The sequence below is a fragment of the Protopterus annectens genome, chromosome 3.part1, assembly GCF_019279795.1.
Source record: "Protopterus annectens isolate FY-2018-M chromosome 3.part1, PAN1.0, whole genome shotgun sequence".
In the NCBI taxonomy this organism is placed as follows: domain Eukaryota; kingdom Metazoa; phylum Chordata; order Ceratodontiformes; family Protopteridae; genus Protopterus; species Protopterus annectens.
Window position 1 is genome coordinate 1405842992 of NC_056732.1, and position 16764 is coordinate 1405859755.

The window sequence follows — 16764 nt, forward strand, 5'->3', positions numbered from 1 at the left end:
GAAGACTGTCTTTTTAGTAGCCATCACTTCTGCCTGTAGAGTGTCAGAGCTTCAGGCCTTGTCCATAAAGCCTCCTTATTTGATTTTCCATGCTGACAGAATGTCTTTGCAAACAAATTCTTTATTTTTACCCAGAGTTTGTACTGAAACTAACCTTAATCAGATCATAGATTTGCCAGTGTTCTTTCCCAAACACATCAACGACTTAGAGTATATGCTGCACAAGCTTGATGTTCATAAGCAGCTTAGATTTTACTTGGATAGAACAAGAGAGTTCAGAAAATCAGAACAGCTTTTTGTTTCCTTTTCAGATTCCAGAAGAGGTATGCCAGTGGTAAAAACAACACTGTCTAAATGGTTATCTAATTGTATCACATTTGCTTATTCAATTACTAATATGCCCTTACAACACAAAAGTAAGGCTCATTCTACCAGACCAGTGTCCACATCTTCTGCCTTTTCTGCTAGGCTTCCTATAGACAGCATTTGTGCAGCAGCCACTTGGTCAAGACCTCATACCTTTATCACTCATTACAAAGTTGACAAGGCCTCCAGGGACAGGGCCTCATTTGGGTCTACTGTCCTGAAAAACATACTCCCATGAGCCACCCAAGAAAGATGGTGCTTGGGACGCTACCAATCTCTAAGAATGAATGGCGAGATAGAACAACTTCACATAAAAAAGTTATGTACTCACCATAACGTTCCATGTGAGTTGTTCATCTCACCTTCATTCTTACTTCCCACCCTCCTACCCCCTCCAGGGTTTTTCGAGGACCGAGATACTAGTTTTATCCTGGTTTCTCAATCTTTCTATGGGTTTTCTCCTAAAGAGTGATAAGAATGGCACATGGTATTATTAAACGCAGCAAACAAGATCTGAGGGAACTCTAGGTGCATCATGGGATATGGACTTGGCCTCGAACTGTCTGTAAACCTCGAGCTTTGTAGTGGACTGACATGGAGCCGAGGATCAGCTCAGAACCCATCTGTAAGAATGAAGGCGAGATGAACAACTCACATGGAACGTTATGGTGAGTACATAACTTCTTTTTTTGTCCTACTTAATGAGACAGTGAAAAGAGCTGGCACATCATAATTCCACTTGCCCGGTAACAGAGAGACAATTTCATGAAGACACATCCTTACAGAAATGTGCCTGAGAAGGGCTAACTATCTCACTTGAAAATAGTTTAAATCATAGTAGGCTGTGCTTAATGCCATTTGTACTTGCTTCTTGTCCTTACATGGGAACTTTGCAGTCACCACTAATGTTATAGACATTGGCCCTTTTATACACTAAATGTTTTTTTAAAAAATGGACAAACTATCCATTATGCTAGAATGGCGAGCCTGTAAAGACATGTCAAATCTACAGCTAGTGAAGCTTGGCATTGTTGGCCTAAATCCATCAATGAAGACTTCTAAAAAGTAAAAAAGTCAGTGGGCATTCAGAAGCCGTGAAGTTAAAACAATTATATGTCTTTAGAAGATCATTTCTGGTATTTCCCAGAGGCCCTCTTTATAGGAAGTTTTATGTATTACACATTGAAGACTGGGTCTTTTGTCTTTGTGGCTTTTCTATGTGATCATTTTATTTGTTTAAATGTTTAATTTATATAAGCTTTGCTTCCTGTTTTTGAGGTGAGACATTGTTCCTCTCTTTTCCACATAATTGCTTGGTATAAAGACATTTATGGAAGCTTTGTGAATAAAAACAATTAGTAGCATCTGAGACATGAATCAAAGACTCATTGAAGTATTTATCTCAGACACCTCATCTGAACAGTGCACAGATAAAGACTTTTTTCTCTGCATACAGCCTGATCTCCCCAGCCCTGAACTTGAGCAGACATAATATTGTGCCCTCATAAGAAGTCAGGAGGTTCACCCAGATATGACTGATAGAGAAAAGTTTGAGAGAAACCTGTGAAGGGCCCATAATGGACAAATGAAAAACATTTTTTGAGTATTTTGTATAGTACCAGGAATAACAAAAGGATGTTGCTGTGTAGCATTATATAGCCAGTAAGTTAAATATATATGTGTTACATAACAATGGTGCTCCCATCCATACTAATCTCCAGGATTCACAAAAACTGAAACCTGAACAATGTTATAACAAAGTTGCTAAATCTGCAGCACATACCTTTTTCAGAACCCACCACTGTATAACACTGAAAAGTCTAAATTGGTTAGAACTACCACATTAAATAACATATACACAACTTCTTACTACCTATAAAATTATCCACCGTCCTTCTGTCTGTCCAGCACTAAAAAACATTCAACACAAGTATGTTCCCAGTTGGTCATTATGATCCAGTGACCAAAAACTCCTGTCTGTGTATAAACCTAGCAAATCTGCTGGGTATTGTCTATAATCATAGAAGGAACTCCTTACCTGTATCCATCAAGTCTGTACCCACCCTCCCATCTTTCAAAACCACTCTGAAAGACTTCCTAGCTAAAATCTGGTGCTATTCTTGCTCAAAAGTAGGATAACCTATATCCTTAAATGTGAACAAGTATCTTTTCATTCCTTATAACTCCTTACTTTCCCTTCTTCACTTACTTCCTTACTGTTATCTAATGCTATTCTCTGATTTTTTCTAAGTATACTTTAAGCCCGGGGATCACTTCTGTGTCTCTGCTCGTCAGTGGCACAGGAAAATAGCTTTCTTGAGTGGCGTAAGCCAGGGAACCTTGTTGGCTAGGCTTGCATAGGCCCTTGGGCCGATAGCCTAGTACCTACCTATGAACCTATGAACCTAAGCTTGTTTTTTCTTCACTTCATATTGCATTTCCTATTTATATTACACTAACTTACCTTTAATTTCTCTACAAATTATCTAAACTTTCTCTAAATATTAAACAATTGTCATATACCTTGTATTGATTCTTAACCAATATTTTTATATTATGTCTAATTTGTTACAATTATTTAAACTGCATATGTTTTTGTTTTATTTTTGAAGATTGTAAAATTATTGTTCTTCAAATGTTTTGTAATAATTTGGAGCTTTTCTCCCTGGGCCTCCACTGAAAATGGTCTTCTATCCAGTCAGACTTTCCCAGTAATCAAATGTCAATAAAATAAATTAATAAATAACTTTGCCTTAGTGTTCTTGCTGAGGGCATGTTTTCTTGGTTTTGTAAAGAATTTCAAAGTAAATGTTCATTTTATTTATTTTATTAGGTACCTGTCTCTACTTCGTCCCACTGATAGTCCAGAATATTCTCGTAATCAGTTCATGGAAACAAGAATGGAAAAATTTAAGTTGTTTGTCTTAACAAAACTTCAAAACCCACCTGAAAGTTTGCTGAACTCATTTTATCCCATTGAAGTCTTCATTCCTAGTTCCAGACCGCAGTAGACATCCTGGGTTGGTGCCCAGTATGATTTGATTTACAAACTCTCATGTTGTTACAAAAGTTATTTTACATGTGATAAAAGCTTTAATTAAAAATGTTATCTAGTGAATATTTGAACTACATAAGTTCCTTAGATATTGGATCTTTGATTATCAGAATCTTAATGTGTAACAAACATGCCTGTCAATAGTTGTAAAAAGGGTGTTTAGTGGAAATACATAATGCAGCTTTGTCATCCTCTATTTGTTATTGAGACCATATCTTTCTACCTCTATTCCTTTCAGATTGCCCAGCTAGTAACATTAGTACCCTATTAAATAATTTCTGCTGCTCCTCATGCAGTTTGTTTCTGTTGTCCTCTCCTTTACTAGGGTGACAATGAACCACAGTTACAAATTTATTTGTACTCCCCCAGGCATAGACTTGAGTTGGCATTCAAAACTAAAATGTCTGCCATCTGACTGTGCAATACTGTCTTGCCTCATAACACCATCAATCTGTGGTTCACAAAATAACTATACATTTCTTTTTGCAAGTGACCTGCACAGCTCAATGATTTGTCAAGAAATTACAAGGAAAGAAAATGAAATGAGCTGTAACTCATGTTTCAAAGTTTTACTAGACTCTATCAGCCATATACATAGTTTGGTGGCAATATTCACTACACCCTCTATACTTATAGTATAAACATTATGATAGACATTTATATAAAATTATCTGTGAACCTGCTTTATACCTCACCTATTATCTCCAAAGTTAAAAGTTTCTGCCCTCACCTCCATTTCTTTGAAATTCAAAGCACTAATCCTGTAAGTTATAATCTATTTGACAAACCCACTAGTACACCTTTTCAGTTGCTCATGTTCCACATCTATTAATGCATAAATATCTTTCTTATTGTAATAGTTGGTTGTATTTCATATGAATGTAATCTAATTAGCAAATGTATTTGTAATTGCTAATATTATATAATATCTGTTCACATATAATGACTGAATGCCTGTTTAAAAATATTTTTAATATGTTGGAGCTTTTCACAGAATATCCACATTTTTGCCTTATATTTTTGGTTTATTTTTCATAAAATTGTGTTTTTTAGGCAACTCATTGGCAAGTCAGTAAAGATTAAAATCAGGAAATAATGACAAACATTTGAGTTTCAAATATAAAAATTGTCCTATTTTTGGGCCTTTGTTCCCCCATTATTTATGGCTTTGTCCAGATTTCATGCTCTAAGAGGTTTGCCCTGGACCTCTGCTGAATTTTTTTTAACTAAATCCAGTCAGACCAAACCAAAGCAAAGTAAAAAAAAAAAAAAAAAAAAAAAAAAAAAAAGTAAAAGTTGTGTTATTTTCTGATCAGGTATACACAGGTAAGTATTAATGCATGCAGACTATGTATGTGAGATATTTCCCAATATTAGGTGCAAAACAACTTGTATATTGAACTGAGGGATGCAACCACATGAGAGGTGCTGTTATCCCATTGAAGTGTTTCACTAAGGATTTTGAAATGGACAGTTTTTTAAATAAACGTTATACATTTCTAAATATATGGATTTAAATTGATGCTATACTCTGGAATAAAAAACCTTGAAGTATGTTTTTGGGCAATCAGAATGCAGTTTTCTACCCATTTCATAATAGAAAAAATATATTTTAAGATGCAAAGCCTGATAGCACATGAGTTTTAACCACTTATTTGATAGTGAAAAAAGTTAAATTTTTACAGCTACGAGGAGGAATAGATCTGCAAATACTGGGCTAAAGTAGTGGCTCAGATTCGAAAGTACAGAGCACCAACACAAGCTCAGATTGTATATAAGCTTGGAAATGATAGCTGTACATCTCTTTGCTCATAGCATTTGTTTTTGATTACAAATTACATGTACAAGATTACTTCATTTTGATTCAAAATACCAAGCCAGTTTACATCAGCTACAAAGCCATCAACCTTTGAGACATCTGCAACTTAAAAAAATAAATAAATAAATAAATAGTCTCTCTTTTCCTTACCCCTATTCTTACATTCCAAGGAAGATCAATAGTAGGGATTGGTTGGGTTGAGAATACTTAGTCCTCTCACTGTCCCCCAGAGGCTGCTTCAGTTCAAGAGAACTTAAACTTACTGGAAAGAATTCCAAATGGGCCACTAAAGAGGTTCTGTCACCAAAAATAGACGTACAACGCAACTAAAGCTTCCAGATCCAAAGTAATTTTACATTTCTTTGGATATTTCCTCTGAGGCTGTACATGCTGAGCAGTCCTTAGAGCCCAAATATCAGCCATCTCTTCCTAAAAGAGCTTAAGCAATATGTTTCTTTACAAAACAAACAGTGTCTGACCCTATTGTAACTGGCCTTAAGTACTACTAAGGGTGGCCAAAAGACATTGACTGCAAACATCCTTCCAAATAATAGAGTAGAATATTTGAGAGGTCTGGTAAGAGCTTTCATGAATCTATTCCATACATTAATGTTTCAATGCTCTTTTAGGCTCAAGATCTTAAGAGGTCATATTAACAACCCTCTTCCAAGTTTTTTTTATCTCAAGTACATTTTCTCTTTAAAAAAAGTATCTACTTTAGATTTAATGTTGGCAAGTTCACTGATTGTAACATATTAATCTGAATCTTGTTCCATATTTTCACCACCCACATTTGAAAAACATTCTTTATGATACACATATTGTATTTATCTATTGTGAAAAGGAAGTTATTGCTTTGTGTAAGTCTGCTTTGTTACATCACTTCCATACCCAGCATAGTCCATACAATTACAGCTCTTTTAATTCTTATTCCCCTATAATTAATCTATAACAAACTGAGCTTAATATCATTTACCATGATCTCTGAGTGTAAAATTTGATATTCAAAATTAGATCACTGCTGCAGTAGCCTAAGATATTAGAGTTAAATCCTGCTGAAGGTAAGACCAACTGGCCAGCTTTTCAAAGCTTTAGGCCACTTTCTTCACATTCTGTCTCCCAGGACATCTCCACATAAAAAAGTAGTTAGAAAGCCAAAAATCTTAGAACTTTCTTGATGTGGAAGTGCATGCTTTCTGTGGGCTTTGTGGTACTGACTTTCGGCTAGAGATTCTTCAAGGCCGGCAGATAAGTTCTCTACTGTAGAAAAACTTTCACTGCTTTAAATTTCAATGGAAAACTAATGCTTTTTTTCTGTGAAATTGTATGTTTTTTTAGCTAAGGAATTAGTTTTTTAGGGACTGTCATTACTTGTCAGGGAAGTTTTACACAAAGTGCTTGCGTGAACATACTGTGTAAAAAAGAAAATGTTTTTATTAGATTTCTAGTGTTGCACAGTATTGTGTGTTAGGGACAGGACTTAGTGCTTTGTGGGGATTGTCAATGATTTTTCTTACCTCAAAACTACCTTTTTTCTGTGGGTAACTATTACTGACCCCTCCAAGCTCAACTACCCATCTTCAGTGCTTTCTCAGAAGTACCTATGGAGCAATTACCAGTCTCCATGGTTCTTTTACCAGCAAGAAGAAGAAACTTATTAGGGAATCTTTGGATGTCAGGGTGGTTTCTTCTATGCCTCAGCCACGATGGGTTACTCTGTTGTGGCTGGACTTGGTTCCTTAGATGGCTTATTGTTTTCCCTGGTCCCTCTAGTGTTACGCTTACAGCCACTAAGGACTAAGAGCTATTCACATTATCAGCAGCTGTAAAGATGTCCTGTGTGGGCAAGATTCCTTGTTGGTCTTGGGGGAAGGAGTGAGTTAAGGTCTACTGCACAGTGTGAATCCCAGAGTGGTGTGCCTGCTTTGGGCAATCTTTGTCCAGGGACTCCCAGAAAAAAGAAAGATGAATAAAAATATCTCCTCTTCTGCATCAGTTTCTATGTACAGGGAAGCCATTCTGGGATTTGCTTGGGAATCAGTTTCTGCTTTTCATTTGTCTCATTCCTCCTCTGGCAGAAAACAAAATTCCCTTCTCTTTCTGGCTCTGATTTTCAGTCAGAACAAATATTGGAGGGTAAATGTTGTGCTGCAGTGTTTTCTGTACAATCTGAAGATTATGATTCTGAAAGAAGTGTCACTTTGAGTCTAAAATGAAAAATATATTTCAATGAATACAGAATGAAATTTCTACTTCCCAGCAAAAATATTACGATTTATTATACTTGGATATTCCGCAACCTGCTGTTGACCCTCTTATTGTATCTTTTGACTCTACCTGAAAACATTGAAAGCCCACAATATTGAAGACCAAATTGTTGAGACAAAAGCATCGAAACTTCACTTCAGAGAACGACCGGATCGACAAATCCATTCCCACTGTAAGTAACCTGTTGGTCAACAAGGTGGACTTTGACCTTTCCCAAATGTAGTGTGATCTCAGAGTTGTTATATTTAGTTAAGGGGGGTTGTGGAGGCCATAACCCCCACCTGGGTGGGTTGGGGATGGTACGGTTTCATTTTCATTAGTTGTGGCAGTGAGTGTTATTGGGTGTGTTAACACAACACAAGAGGCAGCATAAAAGAGAGGGCACAGTCATGGGATTCTTGGAAGATATTAACCTAGATTATGGCAGGAGCAAAGCTAGTGATTTGCTAGGTGCTCTTTTAGGAGTTTTTTGAACTCATGGTTGTTTGGGTATTTTGTGATTGGCTGAGGAAGTGTGTTCCATAGCTTGGCAATTTTGTAAGAGTAGAGGGAGCCTCCATGAAGGTTGTGGGAGCGGGTGACATTTAACATTAGTTTTTCTGATGGTCTGAGGGGTCTTGGATTACAGTTTGGTTGTACTAGGTTAGCCAGTGCAGGGAGGTTATTGGGCTGGTGAATAATTTTATGGGCTAAGGTCAGTTGATTGAGGGATAAAAGGTTAGGGAGTTCAAGCCAGTTTAGCTGAGAGAGAGCTATGCAATGGTGAGTCCTATATGGATGACTGGTGGCAAATTTTGCTATTCTGTTGTAACAAGCTTCTAGATTATTAAGGTCAGTCTTACGCAGATTAGTGAAAATGTGAGAGCCATAGAGGAGAGTTGTGTGCAGGTGAGACCGGGCAGTGGCCAGCCTGGTGCTGTTGGTTAGGAATGGTTTTGCTCTATAGAGGGTGCCTAATTTGGTATGCACTTTTTTGATTGTCAGTGAAATATGTTTATCAGATTATAGATGTGCATCAATTGTTACACCTAGAAGTTTAGTTTGGTTAGAGGGAAGTAACTTGGTTCCATTGGAGGAGATTATTGAGAGTGGGGGTTGGTAAGGAGTTGATTTCTTATTTGTGAAGACTATTATCTTGGTTTTGTTTGGGTTTAGAATAAGTTGATGCTCGCCTAGATGTTTTCCTATGTCTTGGAAGACTGCATTTTTACCTGGAGTTCTTGGGGAGTGGAGGCAGAGCAGATAAGTGCGTAGTCATCGGTATATTGGACAATGGTGGCATGATTCGTTGAGGAGCTGAAGTCTTTTGTAAATATGCTAAAGAGAAGTGGGCCAAGTATGGAACCTTGGGTTACATTGATAGAGATGGGTAGAAGGGGGGAAAGATTGTTTCCCCATTTGGTAGCTTGCCGATGATTGGAGAGATAGCTATGGAACCAGTTCAGGTATGTGGGGTCTAGACCAAAGGAAGAAAGCTTGTTTAGTAGTAGCTGGTGTGAGATGGTGTCAAAAGCTTTGGACATATCAAGGAAGATAGAGGAGACAAGTTGTCCTTCATTTAAAACAACTAAAGAAAATAGTATTTAAAGACTGCAACAACGTAATTCAAAAATATAAACACTATTAATAGGATACCGAAGGATGTAGCTCACTCCAACCAGCAATAATACCACCAATTTATTGTACTTAAAATCACATAGATTCCAACAACATAACAGATCTAGTGCTTTCATCCACTACAATGTGGACTTCTTCAGAATCAATTCATTAATCATCAATTAGCTTTTTTATTTGTTTTTTGGCGTCAAACACATATTCAAATCTTAAAGGGACATACTAAATTAAAAGCTTGCAGAATGAGCTGTATGTCGCAAGTCTGATCTATATATATTTGCTAAACATTAGAACATACAGAAATAAATCATTTATAATACTATATATAAGTTGTCACTAGTCTTATCTGTATACATATGCTGAAAGTTGGTAAATACATAAATACTATCTGATTATTGTACTGCGGTGGTGGTGCTGCGGTAGCGTTGTCACCTCAGAGTAAGATGTTGTCCTGTTCAATTCTCAGCTAGAGCGTCTTCTGTATGGAGACATGCATGAATGGGCGTACCTTCATTGAAATTTTTGCATCAGGGCCGGCAACTCGGCACGTAAAAATCTACTGCCAATCATTAGTGGACCGGAGTTCCGCTGTAGCGACCCCTAACCAGGAAAAGCCGAAAGACACAACAACAACTATCTGATTATTGTAATAAATAGCCTCAAGTACAAACATAAAAACTCCTGTCACAATTCATATATAAATACTCATACAATACTAAATAATTTTAATCTAATAAATAAAACTTTTATAACTCCATGTACTACTTATAATAGCTTCCTGTATAATATAGTTTACCTGAATACATGTAGTATGTTGCCATAAAATCTTTTAACTCAGTAACCATTGCATATGTGCGAAAAGTGCATATAGTAATAAAAAACCTAATTAAAATACTAACCTATAACTAATAATGTGTACATTTATTTAATCCATAACATATAATACTAACAAATAAATTAATTCAATATCTATCCTGTATTTTTCATAAAAACGTAAACAATTCATACCATGTGTACTGTTGGTTCATATAATTAAGGTGTAGAGTTCGCCTTTGTTTATGTGAATCTCTGTAGCATGGGCTTAATAGTAATATAATCATTTAAACCTGGTGTAGTCGAGGCATCAGTTAAAATTTGCCATCACACTTCTTTTTCTCCTAAGATGGCTTTGTTGTTGCCTTCTCGATTTGCCATACTTATTTGTTCCAAAATGGCAAATCGGAATTCGTGATTACTCCCATATGTAGCTACATGTCTGGAAAGTGCATTGGTACTATCATTTTTTCTGATCGCATAAATGTGATCATAAATTCTTTTTTTGAACATTCTTTCTGTCTTTCCTATATAGAAGCTTGGGCAAATTACACATTTAGCCATATATATAACATTTTTAGTATTACAATTTCCATTATGGAAACGTACTTTAGTCTTGTTTATATTCTCCAGTATAATGTCCTCCTTTTCTAATATGGCATAACATTGTCCACAGCTTCCACATTTCCTAGTTCCCTTTCTCTGCTGAATTATTTCCCTCATTACATAACTCCTCTCTAGAATCAACTTCATATTGGTTCCCATTTTATACACAAATAGGGGAGTCTCACCTACTATATTTTTTATATCTTTATCCACAGTGAGTATGTTCCAATGTTTACTTAAAATTTCTCTAATTTGTTTAGCCTGAGGGGTATATTCCACAATACATGCTCTATTGTAATTAGCTTCTCCTTCACTAACTGTAATCTTGTTAACTAATTGTTTACCTAATACAGGTAAATATTTTTTCCCCCATTCATTAATTACATACGTTTTCATCTCCTTCAATAGTTCCTCAGGATACCCTCTAATCCTAAATAACTCATTAATTAATTATATCTCATCTATCATTTCACTAAATGTAGATGTCATCCTTGCAGCACATATACACTGGCCCTTAAATATACTCTTCTTAGTTTTGTAAGGATGATTACTGGAGTACTCTAAGTAATTATTAGAAAACGTATTTTTTATGTAGATGCGGGATTTAAATCCATTGTTAGTGCTAGAAATAAAGGTATCAAGATATGTAATACCCTCAGTGCTATAACTATGTGTAAATTTTAAATAATGACTTGTACTGTTGAGATAATCAATAAATAATTCAATAATATGTTCAGGTCCATCCCATAAGATGAAAATATCATCCAAAAATCTTGAGTAGTGTCTAATGTACTTATAGCATTCACTCTTAAATATTTTTCAGTTTCAGTTGGAGTTGGTGAAAGATAATAGGGCAGTGCTGGTACTATGTTTAGGTCTAAAGCAATGCTGGGATCTGGTTAATAGGTTGTGGGTTAGAAGGTGGTGGAGGAGTTGATTGTGGATGCATTTTTCTAGTATTTTTGCAAGGGGTGAGAGGATGGCTTGGGGGTGATAGTTTGTAAGTTCTCTGGATGTCCCACCTTTGTGGAGAGGAATGATATGGGATATTTTCCAGAGAGTTGGGACGTAGTGTTCAGATATGGATTAGTTGATCAGGACTGATATGGGGTAGGCTATAGGGAGCTGCTTTTCATTTGGAAGTAGGTCAGCAGTGACACAGCAGGGTTTTAGCTTGGTTAGGAGTGTTTTTATGTAGCTAGTTTGGATGGGAGAAAAATGAAAACGGTGGAATGATTTACAGTTGGAGAGGGGAGAGTAGGAGGTTTGCTGGGATGGTCTGCTAGTAGACAGGTAATGGTATTAATAAAATGGGAGTTGAATTGTGTAGAAAATGAGTCAAGAGTTGTATGAGGAGGTAGGGGCTGGTGTTGAGGAGTGGCCAGGGTTGAGAAGACAGTTGATGCTTTGCCAGAATTGTTGGGGGTTGTTTTAGTGTAACTGTTGACAGGACAGGAAGTAGCATTGTTTGTCTTTCCTGATTTGTTTTTTAGCTAGATTTCTAAGCTGCTGATAATTAGTGAGGGTAGAATTATCTCTGGTAGTGAGTTAGGCGGCTCATGCTTTATCCCTGCATTTTATTAATAGCTTGGTATTGGTTCTGAGACATACAGCAAGGATACAGTTAACAATGGGACTCCCTACCTCCCTTCTAGGGAGTTCCTCATTGCTCAGTAAACCAAATATCTTTTTTTCACCAGTCCTGCAAATGATATTACAGGGAGGCAGAACTTTATTGCCAAATTGCCAAGGATTTTATGCAAGGCTTTTTCTGATGATAAAAAAGAAGGAATGTGAAGCCAAGTGCTAAATCTCTCCTTTGTCAATCTTTTTATGAAGGTCCAAAATTTCAAATGTTATCCCTTCAGACCCAGGTATGTGTTTATCAGTGTACAGCTTATGTTCAGTTTGTGACAATCTACATGCTATTTTGTTTTTCAGTCAGTGTATTTAGGAGTTTAAATTGAGCACTGACAAGAATTTTGTGTGCTGCATGTGTTCTTACATTGTGAAGGGGGCTTGGATTAAGAGGTGTGAATGCAAGTGTGCTGTATGTGGACACTCATTGACAGTTTACTTTCTGAATGACTTGCTTCAGCAATGCATGCCACTTTTTGCATCTCCTCCTTGGCTACAGCACTGGATACTTACACCTGTTCTACTGGTTCTGCATCTGCTGTACCTACAAAAACTGAAGCACTTACCAAGGAAACCTTGCCAGTGCTGTGGGCACAGACTAGGCCTTAGCAAATAGTTGGTGAACTTGTATGGCCACTGGTTGTTCCTCAAACCACTCACTTAACTCTCCAGCTTCTTCTGGTATAGTCTTTTTGGCTACCATGAACCAGGGGTCAGCCTCAACCTCTTTGGCTATTCCAATGTCTGATCCTGGCATGGGAGAACCATCTTCTCTAAGGTTGGAAGACATTCATGGGGTAACCAAGGCAAGACCCCATTCGACCAGTCAGACACCACTCCTTTGAATAGGTCTTCTACCACACAGACTCCTATAAAGAAAAAAAAAACAAAAGACTAAACATCGTTTATCTTAGTAAGTAATTAGAGTTTAAAACAATTATTATCTTTAGCAAGGCATGCATTACATAGTATGAATCCTGGTATCCAGAAGCCATTACAGGTAGGTATCCCCTGTAAAGAAATTCTGGAGGATACTGGGTTTGATTATTCTAATTATGACATAGTCTTCCTTTTCCTATAGATTTACAAACCCAACAATCTGACTGTGAGGAAAATATCAATTCTTATCCTCTTATGGAGGAATTCTCTTTTAATCAGACCATAGCAAGGATGAATGAGATATTTTTATAGGAGTAAATAGATGTTCTCCATGAAGTGAACAGACATTCTGATGTATTACAAATGGATATTCCTCATTCCTGTGCAATGTCTCCTATTGTGCTAGACCTAGAGGATGTTTTGATTTCTCCTTGTAGTCATCCTAATACCCATCTGACAGTCTCTGTAAAGCAGATGAAATGTATAAAGTGCCTCAGACTAATACATTTCTTTTCACTCACCTGATGTCAGACCATATCCACTGCTGGCAACAGTTTGATCCTGAACACTAACCCTTCTCCTGGTGACAAAGAAGGCAAGGTGTTGGACCACCTAGGTAAGAGAATGATTTTGTCTGCCATGTCAGCTTTCAGCATTCTCAATTATCAAACATACATATGGACATTTATGTTTTGTTATATGGATAGTATGTGAGAATTTACTACCTCACTTCCTACAGAAGAAAGCTCTTTTCTGAATCAGATTGTTTCTACCTTGTACCAAGTATCCAAACATGCTTTGGAGATTGTTCTGGGGCCACTGCTATCACTATGGTGCTGAGATGATGTACATTGGTATATAACCAAAATATTGCTAATGTGGTATAGTCTGAAATCTTAGATTCTGCTTTAGACAATGAGGTATTGTTTGACTCTTTTGCTACCCAGGCTGTCAAACAATTGAATGAAAGATGGAACTTGATTCAGGGAGGTTCTAAGATTTTTCATGTCACCCAATGTGAACCTTTTAGCCTTCCCTCTTTCAACAAAAAGTCAAATAAGCAATAGTCATATTTGGCTAAAAAGAGGAAAATAATAAGAAACAGAGGTCCCTTCAGAAAAGAGGACAGACCAACAGTACAAAATGACTATGCTGGCATTTTTCCCTTCTTCCTCACCTCCAGCCAATATCTCCGCAAACCTGTCCCAGAAGCTAGTCCTCAATATCCCTGCTTGCCAAAAGATTGCCTCAGAATCTTGGGTGCAAAAGTGCAGAAGGGTTACAGATGGCACTGAATACAAAACCTCATTTCAGGGGAATTACTTCCCACCATCTGAGCCAGCCTATTTTCTTCATGTTCTTCAGTCTTTATACACCCAATGAATCATAGAACATCAGAGACAAAGGCTGTACATCAGAGACAAAGGCTTCTACTAGAGAATGTTTCTGATACTAAAGAAAGAGGCATCTTGGAAACTAGTACTAAAATCTTTAATTCCTAAACTTGTATGTGAAAGTATCAAAATTCAAAATGCTGACCTTACAGAACCTATTACCCTTCATTCCTCCCATGAGTTATAAGGTAACACTGGATTTAAAAAAGATGTTTACTATCACAGGCTTCAAGAAATGTCTAAGGTTTTCTGTTTCTGGGTCACATTATTAGTTCTGTGTAGATTCATTGATGTTCATGAAATGTCTTGCCTAGTCATAGTTCATTGCAAACTGAATTTCATTTGCATATTTCCTTATTTGGAAAACTTACTTATCTTTACTTATCTTTGCAGTCTCTTTATTCAGATGGTAAAAATAATTAATCCAGGTAATGTCTCTTCTGACCAGTCTAGGCTTCCAGATAAATACTGCAAAAATCTTCCTTGTCTCTGTCTCACAGGATTGTGCTTCTCAGCTGCCTTCTAGATACCTTCCTTCTACAGGCCTTTCTGACACAAAGAAGGTGTATTTTAATCTGGAATCTTTCCTGAGCTTCTCCAGTCAGCCCCAGACTTCTGCAAGAGAATTTCTTGGGTTCATGGCTTCTGCGATTGTCATGATTCCTCTAGCCAGGTTACGCATGGGAAGGATACAGTGGGGTTTCCAAAAACAGAACTGCATTGGTGGAGTAAAAAATTCAGGTGAACCCAGGTCTCCCTTTCTCCTTGGATCTTAAACTAATCTCTCACTATAGATGCATCAGATTTTACTTGTGGAACAGTTTCCGTGAAGACAGACTAAAGCGATAACAAAAGTAGATGACTAGGATCCATGCCTTGAAATTTATTCATCATCTATGGTCATCAGTTCCTCTACAAGTGAGAACAGACAATACCACAGTCATGTGGTACATAAATAAGCAGGGAGGTACAAGATCGTACTCCCTCTACTGTCTAGTGATGATGGCTTGGGACGTAGCTTTACACCATTCCTTAACCCTCCAAGTATCAGTTTTAAAATGCCTGAGATCAGCAACTACCACTGAAAAATTAACTAATTTACTTCATTCTGTTGTCACATTTGCTACGTGATTTCAGAGTGAAAAGTTCTCTGTATGTAGACAGGCTTATCTCTGGTGCTGTTAGAAATTATTTTGCTGTGGTGGATTGTAGCAGGCTGCTGTGTCTGGATAGTAAAACCTGACTTTTTAAACATAGGTACATTTGAAATATTTAGTGAAGGATCAAAGGACATATGTTAAAAAATAAGTGCTGAGTGCAAGATGAACAATTTGTAGAAATGAAACACAATGACAGACAGCTTCAGACAAAATGCTGCACAAAGGTGAAACAAACAGATTAGTGATTTATAACAGCTGTTCATCAGCCCAAAGGAGTAAATCAGAAGTGAGTAATTAGAAAGCACTGGAAGATTTACACTACTGTGTTCACATTTGTGTTGCAAAAATATGCATGTAAGTAGTATGCTCTTTATTTCTTATGTAGGGGGAATTGTATGTCCTAATAAGACATCAAGTTAATTTGGGACAGTATTACACAAAATATATAAAATAGCACAATTAATAGAAACAGACCATGAAGAATCAGTTTAAAAGAGGAACAGAAAGAATACAAGTTAAGTAAAATAAAATATAAGCTATAGCATGGTACACATTGACATACTGGTTTGAAATATCAATGGGCTTATAAGTAAGAAAACACATGTGAAGGTACTGACTTATATTTATCATAGTAAAGCACAGATAACATTACAGGAACATACCTGTCATAGAGGACATGAATGCTTTGCAAAGAAAATTTTGGAGTTTCTTTGCTGGAATAGGTGATTGAAATAAATTGAACTGGAAAAATGGTATAGGAATAAAGACTGAGGATCAAGTAAAAAACAGGCAGGGATGATTTATTGTGGTGAGACTTTTTGGCAGGCTATAAGAATTTGGATGCATTATATGTTCCACTAAAAGCAGTTAGACAAGATATAATAGGTTCATAGGTGTTTACTAGGTTTAATGACCACAAGGGCCTTTTTAAGCCTAGCCATGCACCCCAAATCTTTGATAAGATCTGATACCCTTAATAAGTTTAAGCATGGGCCTGGGAGAGTAACTATTTACAGGTAACCTGTGTCTATTAGAGACATAGGTGCCAAACCAGGGATGAATTTCTTTTTTCCCATCCAAATGTCCAAGTTGCACTTGAATTGGGTTAGGAGGGAACTCTGATTCACATGGATGGGAAGCCTGTTCCATAGA

The 16764-nt window shown here is 36.9% G+C and overlaps 1 protein-coding gene across 1 annotated transcript in view; it reads left to right on the forward strand.

The window, feature by feature from the left end:
• IQANK1 (IQ motif and ankyrin repeat containing 1) overlaps positions 1 to 4557 on the forward strand; it is a 2532034-nt gene extending 2527477 nt beyond the window's left edge. The window contains exon 14 of the mRNA XM_044067472.1: positions 3200 to 4557. Within this exon, the coding sequence (XP_043923407.1) occupies positions 3200 to 3377 (178 nt within the window). The 3' untranslated portion in view covers positions 3378 to 4557. The remainder of the gene's footprint in view (positions 1 to 3199) is intronic.
• Positions 4558 to 16764: the final 12207 nt, after the last annotated feature.